This window comes from Danio rerio, chromosome 2 (genome assembly GCF_049306965.1).
Source record: "Danio rerio strain Tuebingen ecotype United States chromosome 2, GRCz12tu, whole genome shotgun sequence".
NCBI classification, from domain to species: Eukaryota; Metazoa; Chordata; class Actinopteri; order Cypriniformes; family Danionidae; genus Danio; species Danio rerio.
Window position 1 is genome coordinate 6,025,845 of NC_133177.1, and position 14,940 is coordinate 6,040,784.

General features: G+C 36.7%; 1 protein-coding gene across 1 annotated transcript; it reads right to left on the minus strand.

The window, feature by feature from the left end:
- On the minus strand, positions 1–14,365 carry cwc25 (CWC25 spliceosome associated protein homolog). Its single transcript, NM_213462.3, has 9 exons — positions 14,053–14,365; positions 11,436–11,608; positions 7,239–7,475; positions 6,080–6,149; positions 5,361–5,491; positions 5,177–5,243; positions 4,718–4,923; positions 2,226–2,390; positions 1–577 (listed from the first exon to the last, which is right to left on the minus strand). The coding sequence occupies exons 1-9, from the start codon at positions 14,068–14,070 to the stop codon at positions 463–465; spliced, it is 1,182 nt and encodes a 393-aa protein (NP_998627.1). The 5' UTR covers positions 14,071–14,365; the 3' UTR covers positions 1–462.
- Between the last annotated feature and the right edge of the window lie 575 nt (positions 14,366–14,940).

The following is a 14,940-nucleotide window of genomic DNA, read 5'->3' on the forward strand; positions in this document are numbered from 1 at the left end:
TTCACTAAAAGATTTATTTCCATGGCAACACGACGTCCAATTTAAAAATGTCTTTTCACAGAATTAATTTTTTAACCCTTTACACAACATCTAAATTTTACAGGATTACCAAAATATGTAACATGTGCGGAAGAGTGGGGGAACAAAATACAAAATGACCAGCTAGCTCAAAGGGTTAAATCAGAAATCATCAAAAATGTATCCAAAAATGTGAGAGAAAAAAAAAGATATCTAATCCGCATATGGTAAACAAGCATCTTTATACATACATTTCTATGTTGGTTGTCCAGAGAAAGGATATGAATGGGAGAGTCCCTGGAGATGGTCATTTAAGAAAATTGAGGAGGTCAAGTGTCATCTGGCCATTTCATTTACAAGCACAAAGATCACAAATACAGCGGCCTTTAATAAAACACATCCTAAAAGTTACAGAGGGAGGTGTGCATGGGTGGTGTGGTGTTCTCATCTTCTCATGAAGTTCTTCTCCAGCGCAGCAGGCGTCCTCTGGATGGAGTGAATGTTCCTCTTCACGCGGTCCTCCAGAGAAGATGTGGCAGCGCTCTCCAGCTTCATCTCACTGTAAAGACAGGTCAGATAATAACTCATCAATCAGCTAGCCATTATCAGACAAATCCTTTTACGGTTGTCCAGTACAAGAACATCACTTCCAGCAGTAATGTTAGAAGAACTCAGTAACTAAAAGTGCTTCGGGGTAATTAATATGTTGGTGCTCTCTGGATAAGCGATTCATATAAATCAAGTGTGCCGCAAGCCTGCGTTTGAGTGAAGGTCTCGGCCGTTAGATCGCCCCCTGGGGGCTGGCTGCAGTACAAGTCATAAAGCCCGCCTCCTCCGTGTTAATGAAGGAGACTTGAGCCCAAATAAAAAAAATTATTACACTTGCAATAAAATGTCCCGAAAGATGGTTCTGGTCGATTAAGGCACTGATTATTGTGCTGAAATAGGTGCAGATCTTCATTTTTGTAAACAGTTTGTTTTTAGCAGTAATTTAATGCTGGGCGTGTCATCGTGATTGACAGCTGTGATTGACAGTTTCTCAAAGCAGGGCGTCTGAGCTTCGGCAGGAGACTGAAGTGTTATTACTCGATTTCTGTGATATTTTACCATGACAAAATGAGCTTAGCAGTAAACTACAGTTTTTGACATACATGATCCTGGTGGAACACTGTTTATTCGCTAAGTTCAGGGCTTTTTTCGGGCTTTATTAGTTTGCTGATACACGCCTAACCACCCAGATAGCAAAATACACTCGGGCCAGTTCCGGCTAGATTCTCGCCTGCCGGAGACTTGCCCCTCAGAGCTCAGACTGACTACCTCTGCTGGACCTACTCCGGATGCCTGGACTCACTGCCCGATTCCAGCCCGAGTCAATAGAGCCAGATGCGGCGGCCGAGCAAGCCGGCGCTGCCGCACGCGAGCCGGAATCAGCCTGCGATGCCGCGAGTAGGTTATGCGCTGCGGCCCAGAGCTGGCGCGATTGAATATGTAAAACCCTCATATTTGTTAACGTTATTACATCCATTTGTGTTGATAAGACAGCAAACGCATGCTGAGAAGTTCGGGGGGCGTAGTTGATTTTACATAAAGCGTTTGGTTGGAAGCTCAACTCCGCTCATTTTCGCGGCTCCTCCTCTGTCTCCATCAGACAGTCCTTCTGCGCATGTCAAGGCTCCAATTTCAGCAGTCTTTTGCGACAGTTTGTGCCCATCAAGCAGGCGTTTTGCCCTCAAGGCGTTCAATGGGAAAAGAGGCTGTCGCGTCGTCCATATTTTTTACAGTCATTGATATAAATATACCAAAAATTATCAGTCCAAAGCAATTTAAAAAATAAGCGAAGAAGTGTTTATTAACACAGCTATTATATTGGTTCTTTTTTAAAATAATAGCCATGTTAATAAAGACTTTAAATCTTTGTCACTTACTTTTAGAGCGCCTTGGACTGATGACTTATTAAATTAAATGACTGAATTTACAGAAATCCTATTACATCATGATATATATTGTTATCAGGATATAAGATGGAGATTTTTTGTCATATCGCCAAGCTCAAGCTGTGCGAATACACATGAACTACCAACTTTTACAGAATGATCCCGACGCCCAGTCAAGAATTAGACGATCATTTCCAAAACAAAAAAACTGTGTATTAACAGCAATTAAATTATTGCTAATCAAATTCTGATTTCTGAAAATCAAACACTCACTGTATGAAGCCAGCATGACGGTCCTGTTTGGCATCCTCTCTGGCTTTCTCCTGCTCCTCTTGACGCTTGTATCTCTGCACATTATTTTCCCTTTCCACTTCTCTTTCACGGGCAAAATCCATCATTTCCCTTCTCTTCTTCTCCAACTCTTCAGCGGAGAGACGCCTGAGGGAAGCAGAAGTGTTTTATTTATTAACAACAATGATAGGTCCCACTAGTACAGTTTGACTGAATTTGATGTAAGGCATAATGTACATCCAGACGGTGGTATTCACAGAATAAAGCCTGCCTGAAGGTATATTATCCCATTTATTACATGACTATTTACCACAAAACTAAACTAGTCAACACAAAACACTGATCTAAGCTGTAATAAATTACTAGCTCTAAATAAACGTAAAGCTTGGAAAAAGACGTCTGGATAACAACCATTGAAACTAATAATACAGATTCATACGGGTTTCTGTCAGCGTTCCCTTTAAAGAATTAATAATCGATTACTGCTCACAACAATGTTTTGTGTATAATTCTTGTTTTGTGGCAAGCAGCCATGTAATGATTTGCATTTTTGACTGTTTAGTGCCATCTTGCGACTGAATAAAACATAGGTTAGTGTATGCTCCGTTCAGCAGTTTTCATTTCAGTCAGCTTTTCCTTTAAAGAATTAATCATCTAATACTGCTCAGAACAACGTTTTGCATCTCATTTGTACATTTTGTGGCAAGTAACCATTTTATACATGTAATAATTTAAGTTTTTTGATTGTTTGGCGCCATCTTGGAACTAAATAAAAAACATAGGTTATCGTATGCAGAATTCAGCAGTCTTCATTTCTGCCAGCTTTTCCTTTAAATAATTAATCATCTATCACAGCTCAGAACATTGTTTTGTGTCTAATTTTTACATTTTGTAGCAAATAGCTGTGTAATAAGTGCAATAATTTTTGTTTTTGACTGTTTGGTGCCATCTTGGAATTAAATAAAAAACATAGGTTAATGTATGCTCCATTCAGCAGTTTTCATTTCTGTCAGCTTTTTCTTTAAAGTATTAATAAATTATTACTGCTCAGAACAATGTTTTGTGTCTAATTTTTACGTTTTTATGGCCAACAGCTGTGTAATAAGTGTAATAATTTGCTTTTTTGACTGTTTGGTGCCATCATGTGACTGAATAAAACATAGGTTACCGTATGCTCCATTCAGCAGTTTTCATTTCAGTCAGCTTTTCCTTTAAAGAATTAATAAACTATTACTGCTCAGAACAACATTTTGTGTCTAATGTTTATGTTTTGTAGCAAGTAGTCGTGTATTAAGTGTTGCAATTCACGTTTTTTGACTGTTTGGCGCCATCTTGTGACTGAACAATGCACAAGTTATTGTACGCTCTATTAGCTTCCCTTAGCCAGTCTTGTTTCAGTCAGTGTTGCGTTTAATTAAACAATTAATAATCTATTAAAGCTAAGAACAATGTTTCGTGTCTTAGTTTTAAGTTTTTGTGGCAAATAGCTGTGTAATAAGTGTAATATTTTGTGTTTTTGTCTGTTTGGTGCCATCTTGTGACTGAATAAAACATAGGTTAGTGTATGCTCCATTCAGCAGTTTTCGTTCCTGTCAGCTTTTCCTCCAAAGATTTAATAAACTATTACTGCTCAGAACAAAATTTTGCATCTAATTTTTACTTTGTGGCAAGTAGTCGTATTATACGTGTAATAATTTGCGTTTTTGATTGTTTGGGGCCATCTTGTGACTGAATAAATCATAGGTTAGCATATGCTCCATTCAGCAGTTTTCATTTCTATCAGTTTTTCCTCCAAATATTTAAGAAACTATTACTGCTCAGAACAATGTTTTGCATCTCATTTTTACGTTTTGTAGCAAGTAGTCGTGTAATATGCGTAGTAATTTACATTTTTTGACTGTTTAGCAGCATCTTGTAACTAAACAATACGCAAGTTAGTGTATACTCCATCACCTTTCCTCAGCCAGTCTTGTTTCAGTGTTGCGTTTAATTAAAGAATTAATGATCTTTTAAGGCTCAGAACAATGTTTTGTCTAATTTTTACGTTTTGTGGTTCGTAGCCATGTAATAAGTGTAATAATTAGCGTTTTTGACTGGTCTGTCTTTGCACAAGTTAGTGTATACTCCATCAGCTTCCATCAGCCATACTTGTTTCTGTCAGGGTTGCATTTAATAAAAATAATAATAATCTATTACAGCTCATAACAATGTTTTGTGTCTTATTTTCATATTTTGTGGCAAGTACTCATGTAATAAGTGGAATAAAGTACATCCAGGATGGTTGTTTTCACAAAATAAAGCCCTTCAGTCTTATTCCGCTTTGTGTCAGGCTGCCTAAAAGGCTGTCAGGCTTTATTCTGTGATAACAACCTCCTAGATGTGCTTTATCTCGAACATAACATACCTTGGAATGTCATAATAAACGTTTAATAATCCAATCTAATCGCATGACATTGCAAATGGTCATATCATACTTGCTGTAATTGGTGTACTGTGGCCGTTGATAGCGGTCTCTGTGTCTCGGTGGACTGGGGGCTTTGGGTTTAGCTTTCCGCTCCGACTCTCGAGAGGAGTGATTGTCCCGGTCTGCTTTGTGAGACAACGGGGATCGACTTCTGTCTCTTGAGCGGTGATCTGTGTGGTTGGACGCTGATGAGTGAGTGGACCTGTGTGCTGGTAACTGAAAGACAAGAAACGTTCACTATTTTTTGTTTACAAAGTATTGTTTGATTAATATTACAAGGTCATTGTAAACCAGTGGTGTGGAAATGGCATGGCTGAAAAAAAAAATTGCAATGTTTTTAATTATGCAGAGCCAATAACTACCTTTAGAATCTATAAATGAGGTCACGAAGTGAAATGCTGAAGCCTTATAAAACTTAAAGGAATTAAATTTAATATTAAAAATGTCAATTGGAATGCAAATCGCTTACTTGAAGTCCATAGCCAGATCTGTGATGTCCATTAGAGGTTGTGACATCTGATTTTTCCTCCCTTGACCTGGCAAATCAGACACATATTCAGTAAAACAAACTCATATTCAGTTCTTCTCTCGAATATGGAGCAAAGAGAATTTATGGCAAAAAATAAAGCCCATTATTTAAATGTAATATGTACCTATGCTTCCTGCGCTCGTCCTCAGAGCTCGAACTCCTCCTCCTGTGCTCTTTGTCCTTCCTCTTCTCTTTTTTCTCTTTCTTTTCCTTTTTCCTTTTCTTCTTTTTCTCCTTTTCCAGATTTTGACGCAACTATGTGGTGAAAAACGAATAAGCAAACACAGACAGGTGCTGTCAGGCTTGAAACTCCACCATCAAAGCCTTGAAAACTGCGTCTTAATTGATGGATTAAAGCAAAACAAAACACAAACCTTCCTCCTGATAGAATTTTAATCAAATTTAATTACAGAACTCAAATTGGAAACTGAACCAATACATTTATTCATTCATTTTCTTGTCGGCTTAGTCCCTTTATTAATCCGGGGTCGCCACAGCGGAATGAACCGCCAACTTATCCAGCAAGTTTTTACGCAGCGGATGCCCTTCCAGCCGCAACTCATCTCTGGGAAATGAGTCAATACAAAACAAGTTTAAAAATTGTAACGTCATTTTAAATAAATTATCCTTCATTTCATAAACTGGAGTGTAAGAACACGTCCCAGAATGCCAAACTTCTGAATTTCTTTAACTTAAAATAAATTCGTATTACCCACAATTAAATTTCCAATGCCGCTGCTTGAGTGTTATTTCCAATCCGTGATAATAAATTGAAATAAAGTTAAGGTTTAAATTATGCAAAAAAGTATAAATAGAACAATATATTGCAATCATGCTACTCACCATCTTCTGGATTTCTTTCATTTTGACAGGATTTGTAAGAACTCCTCTTTTCTTCTCCTCCTCACGTTTGCTGTAAATGAATAAGAGATCATACTTGCTGCAAAACAATGTATTTTATCAGCGTTTGAAAGAATATATAGAAGTCAGCAAAGGTTCAAACCAGACACACACCCACACACGCACCTACACATTTACTGTGTCACACATTAACTAATATATATAATATATATACACACAATGCATCCGGATTCCGGAAAGTATTCATAGCTCTTCACTTTTCCCACATTTTTTATGTTACAGCCTTATTACAAAATGGATTCAATTAATTTATTTCCTCAAAATCTGACACACAATACCCCATAATGACAATGTGAAAAAAGGGTTTTTGAAATTGTTGCAGATTTATTAAAAATAAAGAACCTGAAAAATCACATGTAGAGAAGTATCCACAGCCTGTGTCATGAAGCTCTAAATTGAGTTCAGGTACATTCTGTTTCCACTGATCATTCTTAAGATGTTTCAGCAGCTTAATTGGAGTTCACCTGTAGTCAATTCAGTTGATTGGACATGATTAGAAAAGGCATACACCTGTCTATATAAGGTCCCAGGGTTGACAGTGCATGTCAAAGCACAAACCAAGCATGAAGACAAAGGAATTGCCTGTACACCTTCGAGAAACAAGGCTGGGGAAGGTTACAGAAACATTTCTGCTGCTCTGAAAGTTCCAATGAGCACAGTGGCCTCCATCATCCGTAAGAGGAAGATGTGTGACAAGACGCAAGAGGCCACGGTCTTTAGCCTCCTTGGTAGAGCAACCGAGTCCCATACGGAGGGTCGCCGATTGGGTGGTGTAGGACCGGCGGGGTTACACATACATAGACCCCTTTCTGACAGGTTATTATGATTACTGAGGACTTTTTTTGACAAGAGCCAAATAATTTAGGCAACATGACTGTGTCAGAAATTGAAATGACAAGGCTTGACCAACAGCACATTAGGCAGCAACAAATATTACGGAAGTCAATGGTTACAGGTTTCCGGCTATTTTTAATCTTTTTTTTATTTTGTGTTCAACAGAAAAAAGAAACTACTTAAATGATGGTAGGATTTTCATTTTTGGGTGAACAAAAAATAAACTTAAATCACAATTCCAACTTACCGGATCTCAAAAAGAGGGTCTTCTCTGATTTTGGCAGCCATATCATTGGTGGAGGCAGCACTGGAGGGGTTAAATATGGACCCAGGCAGGAGCCCAGTCTCAGCGGATGGGCCGCTCTCCTGGTCCTCATATTGCTGGGTGATCTGCTTGTCAATGGGGCGACCCAGAAGGTATTCCTCCCGAGAGATCTGTCCCGATGGACCCTGGTACATCCAGTCCAAACGGTCATCTTTCTTCCTGCAAATATTGAGGAATTTCCTATTACAGCACTGATATGATATCATATTATACCACAGAGCTGAGGACCACATATACTAGGGCTGCACAATATATCATTTCAGCATCGATATCACAATGCGATCATTCGCAATAGTCACATCGTAAGTATACGCAATGTTGAGTCTGGATTATAACACAAACACACACACTCATCTGCACTGGTTACTTTATGCAGACACACCATACTACCTCCCAATATGACACTGTCACTTTATCACAATTATCATGTTTACAAGTTCTTTTTGCACTATACTGTTCTTTATCTGCACAACTCTGGTTTACTTTGCACTCATTTGCTATATGCCCTTAATGTCACTGTATTGTTTACAATTTTATTACCTATGTATATTTTTTAGACCACATTTTATGTACAATGTATATACTGTAAATTTTCTTTTTCTTAAACTCTACTATTTTTTATATATATATATTTTTATATTAATGTTAAGCACCTTGGGTCTAAGAATAACGCAATTTCGATTCTCTATATGTCTTGTACATGTGGCTGAATTGACAATAAAGCTGACTTTGACTTTGATATTTTATCATTTCACAAATGTTTTTGCAGATCTGTGACCATGTAAGGGTTTTTAAGCGTTCAGGCATAAGAAATTGTACAATTGTAACTTTGACTAAATAGACCCCGGATTAATAAAGGGACTAAGAAAATGAATGAATGAATGAATGAATAAATAGACCCTTTTCACAATGACGTCAATTCACTTCCCCCTTTCGTCAGCGTATTTTTAGTTCCGGTTTACCTTTGAATGAATGGGAGACTTCTCTGGAAAATGTACAACTTAAAATATTAACATTGGACATTGTGTTTTAAGTCTGTTAAAGTATTGGAGATGTGTCCAAACGTTTCTCTTTTAATACTGAACTGCTTTCTGAGTTTGAAAATGATTCTTTAAGTTATTAAGAATAGGAATTAGTTAGGAATTAAAGGAGTTATTGTTTATCAAGAAAATGATATGCTTGCAACCTTTTCCCTTATCAATTCAGTTTATTTCCTCAATAATGGATTTATTTTTACTTTGATGCTGCTGTAAATATAAATGTATATTATTTGTTATGTGAATGTTCCAGCATGAGTAAAAGTCTTTATTAAATTTTCTAATATTATCTGGTAAGTATTTCATTTATAAATGCAATTAGTTTCATCATTTAGTATTTACTGATTTATCAACGTTTTTATCAGTTTCTCTGTTAGAATGAATTAAGACCTTTAGTGTCCTGCCGCCACCTACTGGGGGGATTTAATTATTCTCTTTATTCTCTATTTTCACCTGGGGATACTCATCCCGAGGTCCTCAGATTATGCGGAGTCACTGATTGGATCCAAGACCAGCGACGTGATGATCCCAAGGATTCCATATCCGGGACCAGGCCATATCCTGAGCTGCTGCTGCGCTGATGGTCGTGGGGAGTGGAGAACATGAGTCTGATTCCAGCGACGCTCCAGGGACAGACGAGTCTTCGCTGAGGCCATCTTCCAGCCTAAACCACGGCGAATGAAGCTCTGCACAAGACTTTTGGCCAGCGGAGAAATTAAAATGGTCGTGCCCAACTGAGTCTGGTTCCCTCAAGGTTTTTTTTCTTCACTCCCATCAGGTGAAGTTTTTTTTCCCTCTTCGCTGTCGCCACTGCCTCGCATGGTTCAGGATTGGTAGAGCTACGCATCGATGAATTTGCTCTTCAGTGTTTGAACTCTCAGTAATGATTAAATCACACTGAACTGAGCTAAACTGAACTGAACTGAACTTAAACACTAAAACCTGAACTACACTGTTCCAGTTACTATGACCATTTATGTGAAGCTGCTTTGACACAATCTACATTGTAAAAGCGCTATACAAATAAAGCTGAATTGAATTGAACTTAATATCTGTATACCTTTTACCCTAATTAATAATAAGCTACAAATAATTACATAATCAAATAATACTGCATTTTAATATAATAATATAATTAAAATGTATCCTTCTTATTGTTAGAAAACAGCCGTAGTCACCATCTAACCGTATCTGTAGTGAATATACAGCTGACTGGGTGGGTTCTCTGTGGAAAGTTCTGTGTAGGCGGAAGTAAAGATACACCTCGTGGAGTAAAACCGGACACGGCGTGACATCATGTGAAAAGGGTCTATTGTTTATAAAACGAAGCCTATGCAGTATTATTTAACATGTGATTATTCAATTTCTGTACACCCAAATACAGTTTGACTCATTGGAAAACAATCAAATGGTGTTTATTCAAAAGGTGTCTTTTTCGTTATTGGATTTATCAACGCTTGTAGATTGTATTTCATGCATATATACTCCCCTACAGAATCATCCCAATCAATTCTTGAATCCCAGTTCATACAAATTTCTTCCAAATAGTTATTAAACTCATCCAGTGAAATTGTGTTCATATTAGATTATATGTTGCAGAATAATTATTTTTTTTAATTGCAATGTTATATTTTTCTAATACCATCAGCCCCTAACATAAAGTTGAAGTCAGAATTATTAGCCCCCTGTTTATTTTCCCCCCCACTTTCTGTTTAACGGGAAGATTTTTTCAACACATTTCTAAACATGATTTCTAATAACTGATTTATTTAATCTTTGTCATGATGACAGTAAATAATATTTGACTAGATATTTTTTCAAAGACACTTCTATACAGCTTAAAGTGACTTTTCAAAAGTTCACACTTAGAAAATGCTTGACTATTAAAGCAAGTTTGGCATGCTGTCCCGGGAGAGAACCCTGAGCTCAAAGACAGATGAGCCCAAGGCTCCCGCCTGATCAATAAGCATTAGGAGGCATATGAGATCAGGTAGTTCTCGATAACTTCCCAAGAATAGACCGCTAACTGTGCTAATTTGTAGTAAGTGCTTCTGACTTTAACTTTTGTTGCATGTTTTTGAGTGTGGGAGGAAACCAGAGCACCAGGGGAAAACCCACGCGAACACGGGGAGAACATGCAAACTCTGCACAGAGAGTGTCGGTTGGCTCAGCTAGTGTTTGAACCAACGACCTCCTAACTGTGGGGCAACAGTGCTAGCCACTAAGCCATTGTGTCGCCCAAACATAGAATTGAGGAGGAGGGAGAAGGGATAGATTGAGGGGGCGGGGGATATTTATATTAAATTTAGAGAGATCCGATTGGCTAGTTAGTGATTAGTGATAAGGATCAGCTGTAGTCAATCCTATCACATGCTCCTCTCGAAATTACTTTCAAAAACTTCACTTAAAGGCTTAACTAGGTTAATTAGGGTAACTAGAAAGGTTAGGCTAATTAGGCAATTACTGCATAACGATGGTTTGTTCTGTAGACAATCGAAAAAATATATAGATTAAAAGGGCTAATAATTTTGTCCTTGAGATGTTTTTTTTTTTTTTTTTAAAAAACTGCTTTTATTCTAGACAAAATAAAACAAATAAGACTTTCTCAAGTAGAAAAAATATTATTAGACATACTGTGAAAATTTCCTTGCTCTCTAACTTAGGAAATATTAAAAAAACTAAATTCAAACGGGGGCTAATAATTCTGACTTCAACTGTACATTAAAATTAAAGGGATAATTCACCTTTTTATGCGGTCATCATCACTTACTCACCTTCGACTTCCAGAACAGATTGAGCTTTTTTTGTTCAGTTGAACACAAATGAAGATATTTGGATGCTGGAAACCGATTGACCATAGCATTTGTCTTACAACGGATGTCAATATTTAGAGGATTCCAACATTCCTAATCATACCTTGATTTGTATTTACAGAACAAAAAAAGACAACTCAAAAACATTTGGTGAGTAAATAATGCCAAAATGTTAATTTTTGGATGAACTGTCCCTTTAATTTCTTAAATGAAAAGCATTGTTGTGGGATTAATACTATACTAGTAAGATGTGTCTGAATGTTACACACTTTACAGCGCCAGTCTCTTGCGCAAATCTGGTGATCTCTTCTCGGGCCCGCTCCTCTTTCAGCTCCTTCTGCAGCTCCTCGATCTTCTTCCTCTCTGCTTCATGCTTCTGCTCCGCTTTCCACACTCGCTCGATGTTTTTCAGAGTCTGCGGATGCCAGCTTTTCTTCAAGTTCTGGTAGGATTAGTGGAAACGGTAATAGAGATTTAAGTAGAGAAAATAATAATACTTAAAAAAAAAAAACACATGTATAAGAATACATTCACACATTCTGACACTTTCTTTAACAATTTAATTTCACAAAAGTATTATCATATTAGCAGCCATTGACCATTAAAGTACAACATTGCTCAGTCAATTAAATAGTGCTTTTTGTTTGGAAGTCACACTTAAATTTGATGTTGGACCAAATATTCACAAATTAGAATAATTAGACTTTAATAAGACTGTTAAAATGAACGAATGTGCGAATATATAACCAACTTTACCTTTATAACACATGATGTCTTATGAAAACAATGGTTTTGCTACAAATAAAACAAGACACCATGGTTCAGGCCCATAGCCAGTGGGGGTTTGTATGGTTCGGAAACCCACCCCGCACTGACAAAAGTCTAAAATTTGTCCCACACATGAGCTCATTTGTCCTATTTTGACTGTGCTGTAAATAATGGAAATAACCCATTAAAAAAGGATTTAAAACCAAGCGAAATACTCTGTTGGCTTTCGCTTTGGTGTGACGTCAGCTAATCAGTTTTGGCCAATGCTAACAAATATTTTCATTTTACAATCTGACATAAGAGATGTCATCTTTCATTACTGCATTGTTTTTGAACAGAGAAAGCATTTAACAGATGGTCATTTTTATTTCTAAATCTTAGACCTTAATCTTGAAACCAAAAATGAGCAATAGAAAGATTAGCGAAAGTGGAACATTTTAAAATTAATTTTAATGCTATTTTTGGCTATTGTTGTTATCCATGAATTTTCAAATGTACTTTTTTTTTTTTTTTTTTACAAGAGAGGCTAGAAAAATTGTGAAGCTCTACATTAAGCTGTGGCGACCACAGATTTAAAAGGGACTAAGCCGAAAAAGAAAAATGAATATTATTATTATCATAATCATTATTATGTTTTAATATTTTTTTTATTCAAATGACCAAATTCTGACTGAGGAAAGTTGAATGTGCTGGCCAGTTTGTCAATTGCCTAATGAACGAGAATAGACTATAGTTTTTACTTTAAAACTTGAACAGATTTCAATTTTTCTAATAGTGTAATAAATATGAATTTTGGGCGACACAGTGGCGCAGTGGGTAGTGCTGTCACCTCACAGTACGAAGGTCACTGGTTCAAACCTTGGCTGGGTCAGTTGGTGTTTATGTGTGGAGTTTGCATGTTCTCCCTGCATTCGCATGGGTTTCCTCTGGGTGCTCCGATTTCCCCCACAGTCCAAAGCTATGCGATACAGGTGAATTGGGAAGGCTAAATTGGCAGTAGTGTATGAGTGTGTTTGTGGATGTTCTCCAGAGATGGGTTGCGGCTGAAAGGTCATTCACTGCGTAAAAACATGCTGGATAAGTTGGTGGTTCATTCCGCTGTGGCGATCGCGGATTAATAAAGGGACTAAGCCGACAAGAAAAATTAATAAATAAATAAATAAGATTTTTAAAAATAATTATTTCACATTTCTTTATTAGAAATCTTTGGAGAATATTTTTGGTATATCAAAAAGTGTGGTTATAATGACCATCTGACAAGCTAACTCAGCTAAAAAATAGTGCTTAATATGTCACTAAAATGCAATAATAATAATAATAATACATTTTATTTATAGTGCGCTTTTCTCAGACATTAAGCACTACAAGGCAAACAGTAACAAAGCAGAACAAAAAAAAAACTGTAAAAACACCACTGTAAGACAATAAAATATGAACAATAAAATTGAATGATTAAATTGACAAAAATACTCAACCTAAATTAAAAGCAACGATAAAAAAATGAGTCTTGAGAAGTTTCTTTAAAAAGTCCAGAGAAGCAGCATGTAGTTTTAGCATCATTTAAATGCAGTATTTAAATCTCATAATTAAATAGAAAATGAGGCGTATAACTGCAAAAAGGTAAAAACACATTGACCATGTTTTTGGTAGGTTTGGTAGAAACGAAAATAGTAATAGAGATTTAAGTAGGAAAGATATTAATAATACTCAAAAAACAAAAACAAAAGACATGATCCCATGGTTTTACTAACCAAATAAAACCGAAATACCATAGTCAGTACATATTAACCATTGTTTTTCTAAATTATAGTTTAGAGTTTAAGTTGGTTATAACCATTATTTACCAATGTATTAATATTTAAACTGTTAATCCAAATCAATATCAAAAATAGCATGGCTGAAACAATTTCACAATAATAAAACCAAGGTTAATTAGTATCCATACGCTGTGAGTAGATATTTTTTAATAAATTATAATAATTACAAGTTATTGATAAACGTTTATTTTCAATTACGGTCAATTATTGACACTGGTACGTGACATAAACAAGCTAACTTTAGCCGGTCCACAACCGATGGTTAACATTAGCAACAGCACTATAGACAAAAAATACTTACAAGGTCACCACCTCCCATGTTATCGACACTGTACTAACAATGACGCAAGGTTTTAATATATATTTAAACACGCAATCTTGATGATGTGCGTTTAAACTTCCATGTTTGTTGTGGAACGAAGCAAGGACGTTTTTCCGGTTTAACGCAGTTGTAAAATAAAAGTCTTGTTGACGACTAGTATGTGCTGCCCTTTTTTAAGCCACATAATAAAAAACTGAAAAACTCCAGTGGGGTTTGGGAGGAAAATGATCAGTATTGGGATATCCAGAAGCAACCTCTCAGCAGCAGTTTAAGACCAGCAGCCACTGAACGGAAGTAAGGGGCGGAGCATATTTTCACAATAAAAGTAGCCGCCTGTACAGTCTATGCCTAACTTGCTATCGTTATTTACTGTTATTTATAAGTATTCATTCATTTCTTTTCGGCTTAGTCCATTCATTAATGTGGGGTTGCCAAAGCGGAATGAACTGCCAGCTTATCCAGCATATGTTTTTTTACACAGTAGATACTCTTCCAGCTGCAACCCATGACTGGGAAACACCTATACACGCATTCACACACATACACTACGGACAATTTAGCTTACCCAATTCACCTTGAGCGCATATCTTTAGACTTCACATATCAGGAAAGTGTGTTGTGTTGCAAGAAAGAAAGAAGAAATGCTCGCATGTGTTTAGCGTTTTTCCTTATAGCAAACACAACAGCAATTTGCCATTGATTGTGCTGCTTTTTTCGAGTAATTATTGTGATCTACCGATTGCAACAGAGCAATACTGCAGTACATGTAGACTGTAATACTGTTGGGAGATATCTCTGTAGACTGCCGTTCAGCCTTATAATCTTAAAATGTCTGTAAAATCACCTGTTTTGTGACGGCTTCTGCTG

What these genes read in the sequence shown, in the direction of transcription:
- cwc25 (NM_213462.3), bottom strand. An exon ending in CAAGAGACTGGCGCTGTAAA is followed by an intron (nt 7,476 to 11,435) that starts GTGTGTAACATT and finishes CAATATTTGCAG; the next exon opens with GAAGAAAGATGACCGTTTGG. An exon ending in CAGTACACCAATTACAGCAA is followed by an intron (nt 2,391 to 4,717) that starts GTATGATATGAC and finishes TGCTTCCCTCAG; the next exon opens with GCGTCTCTCCGCTGAAGAGT.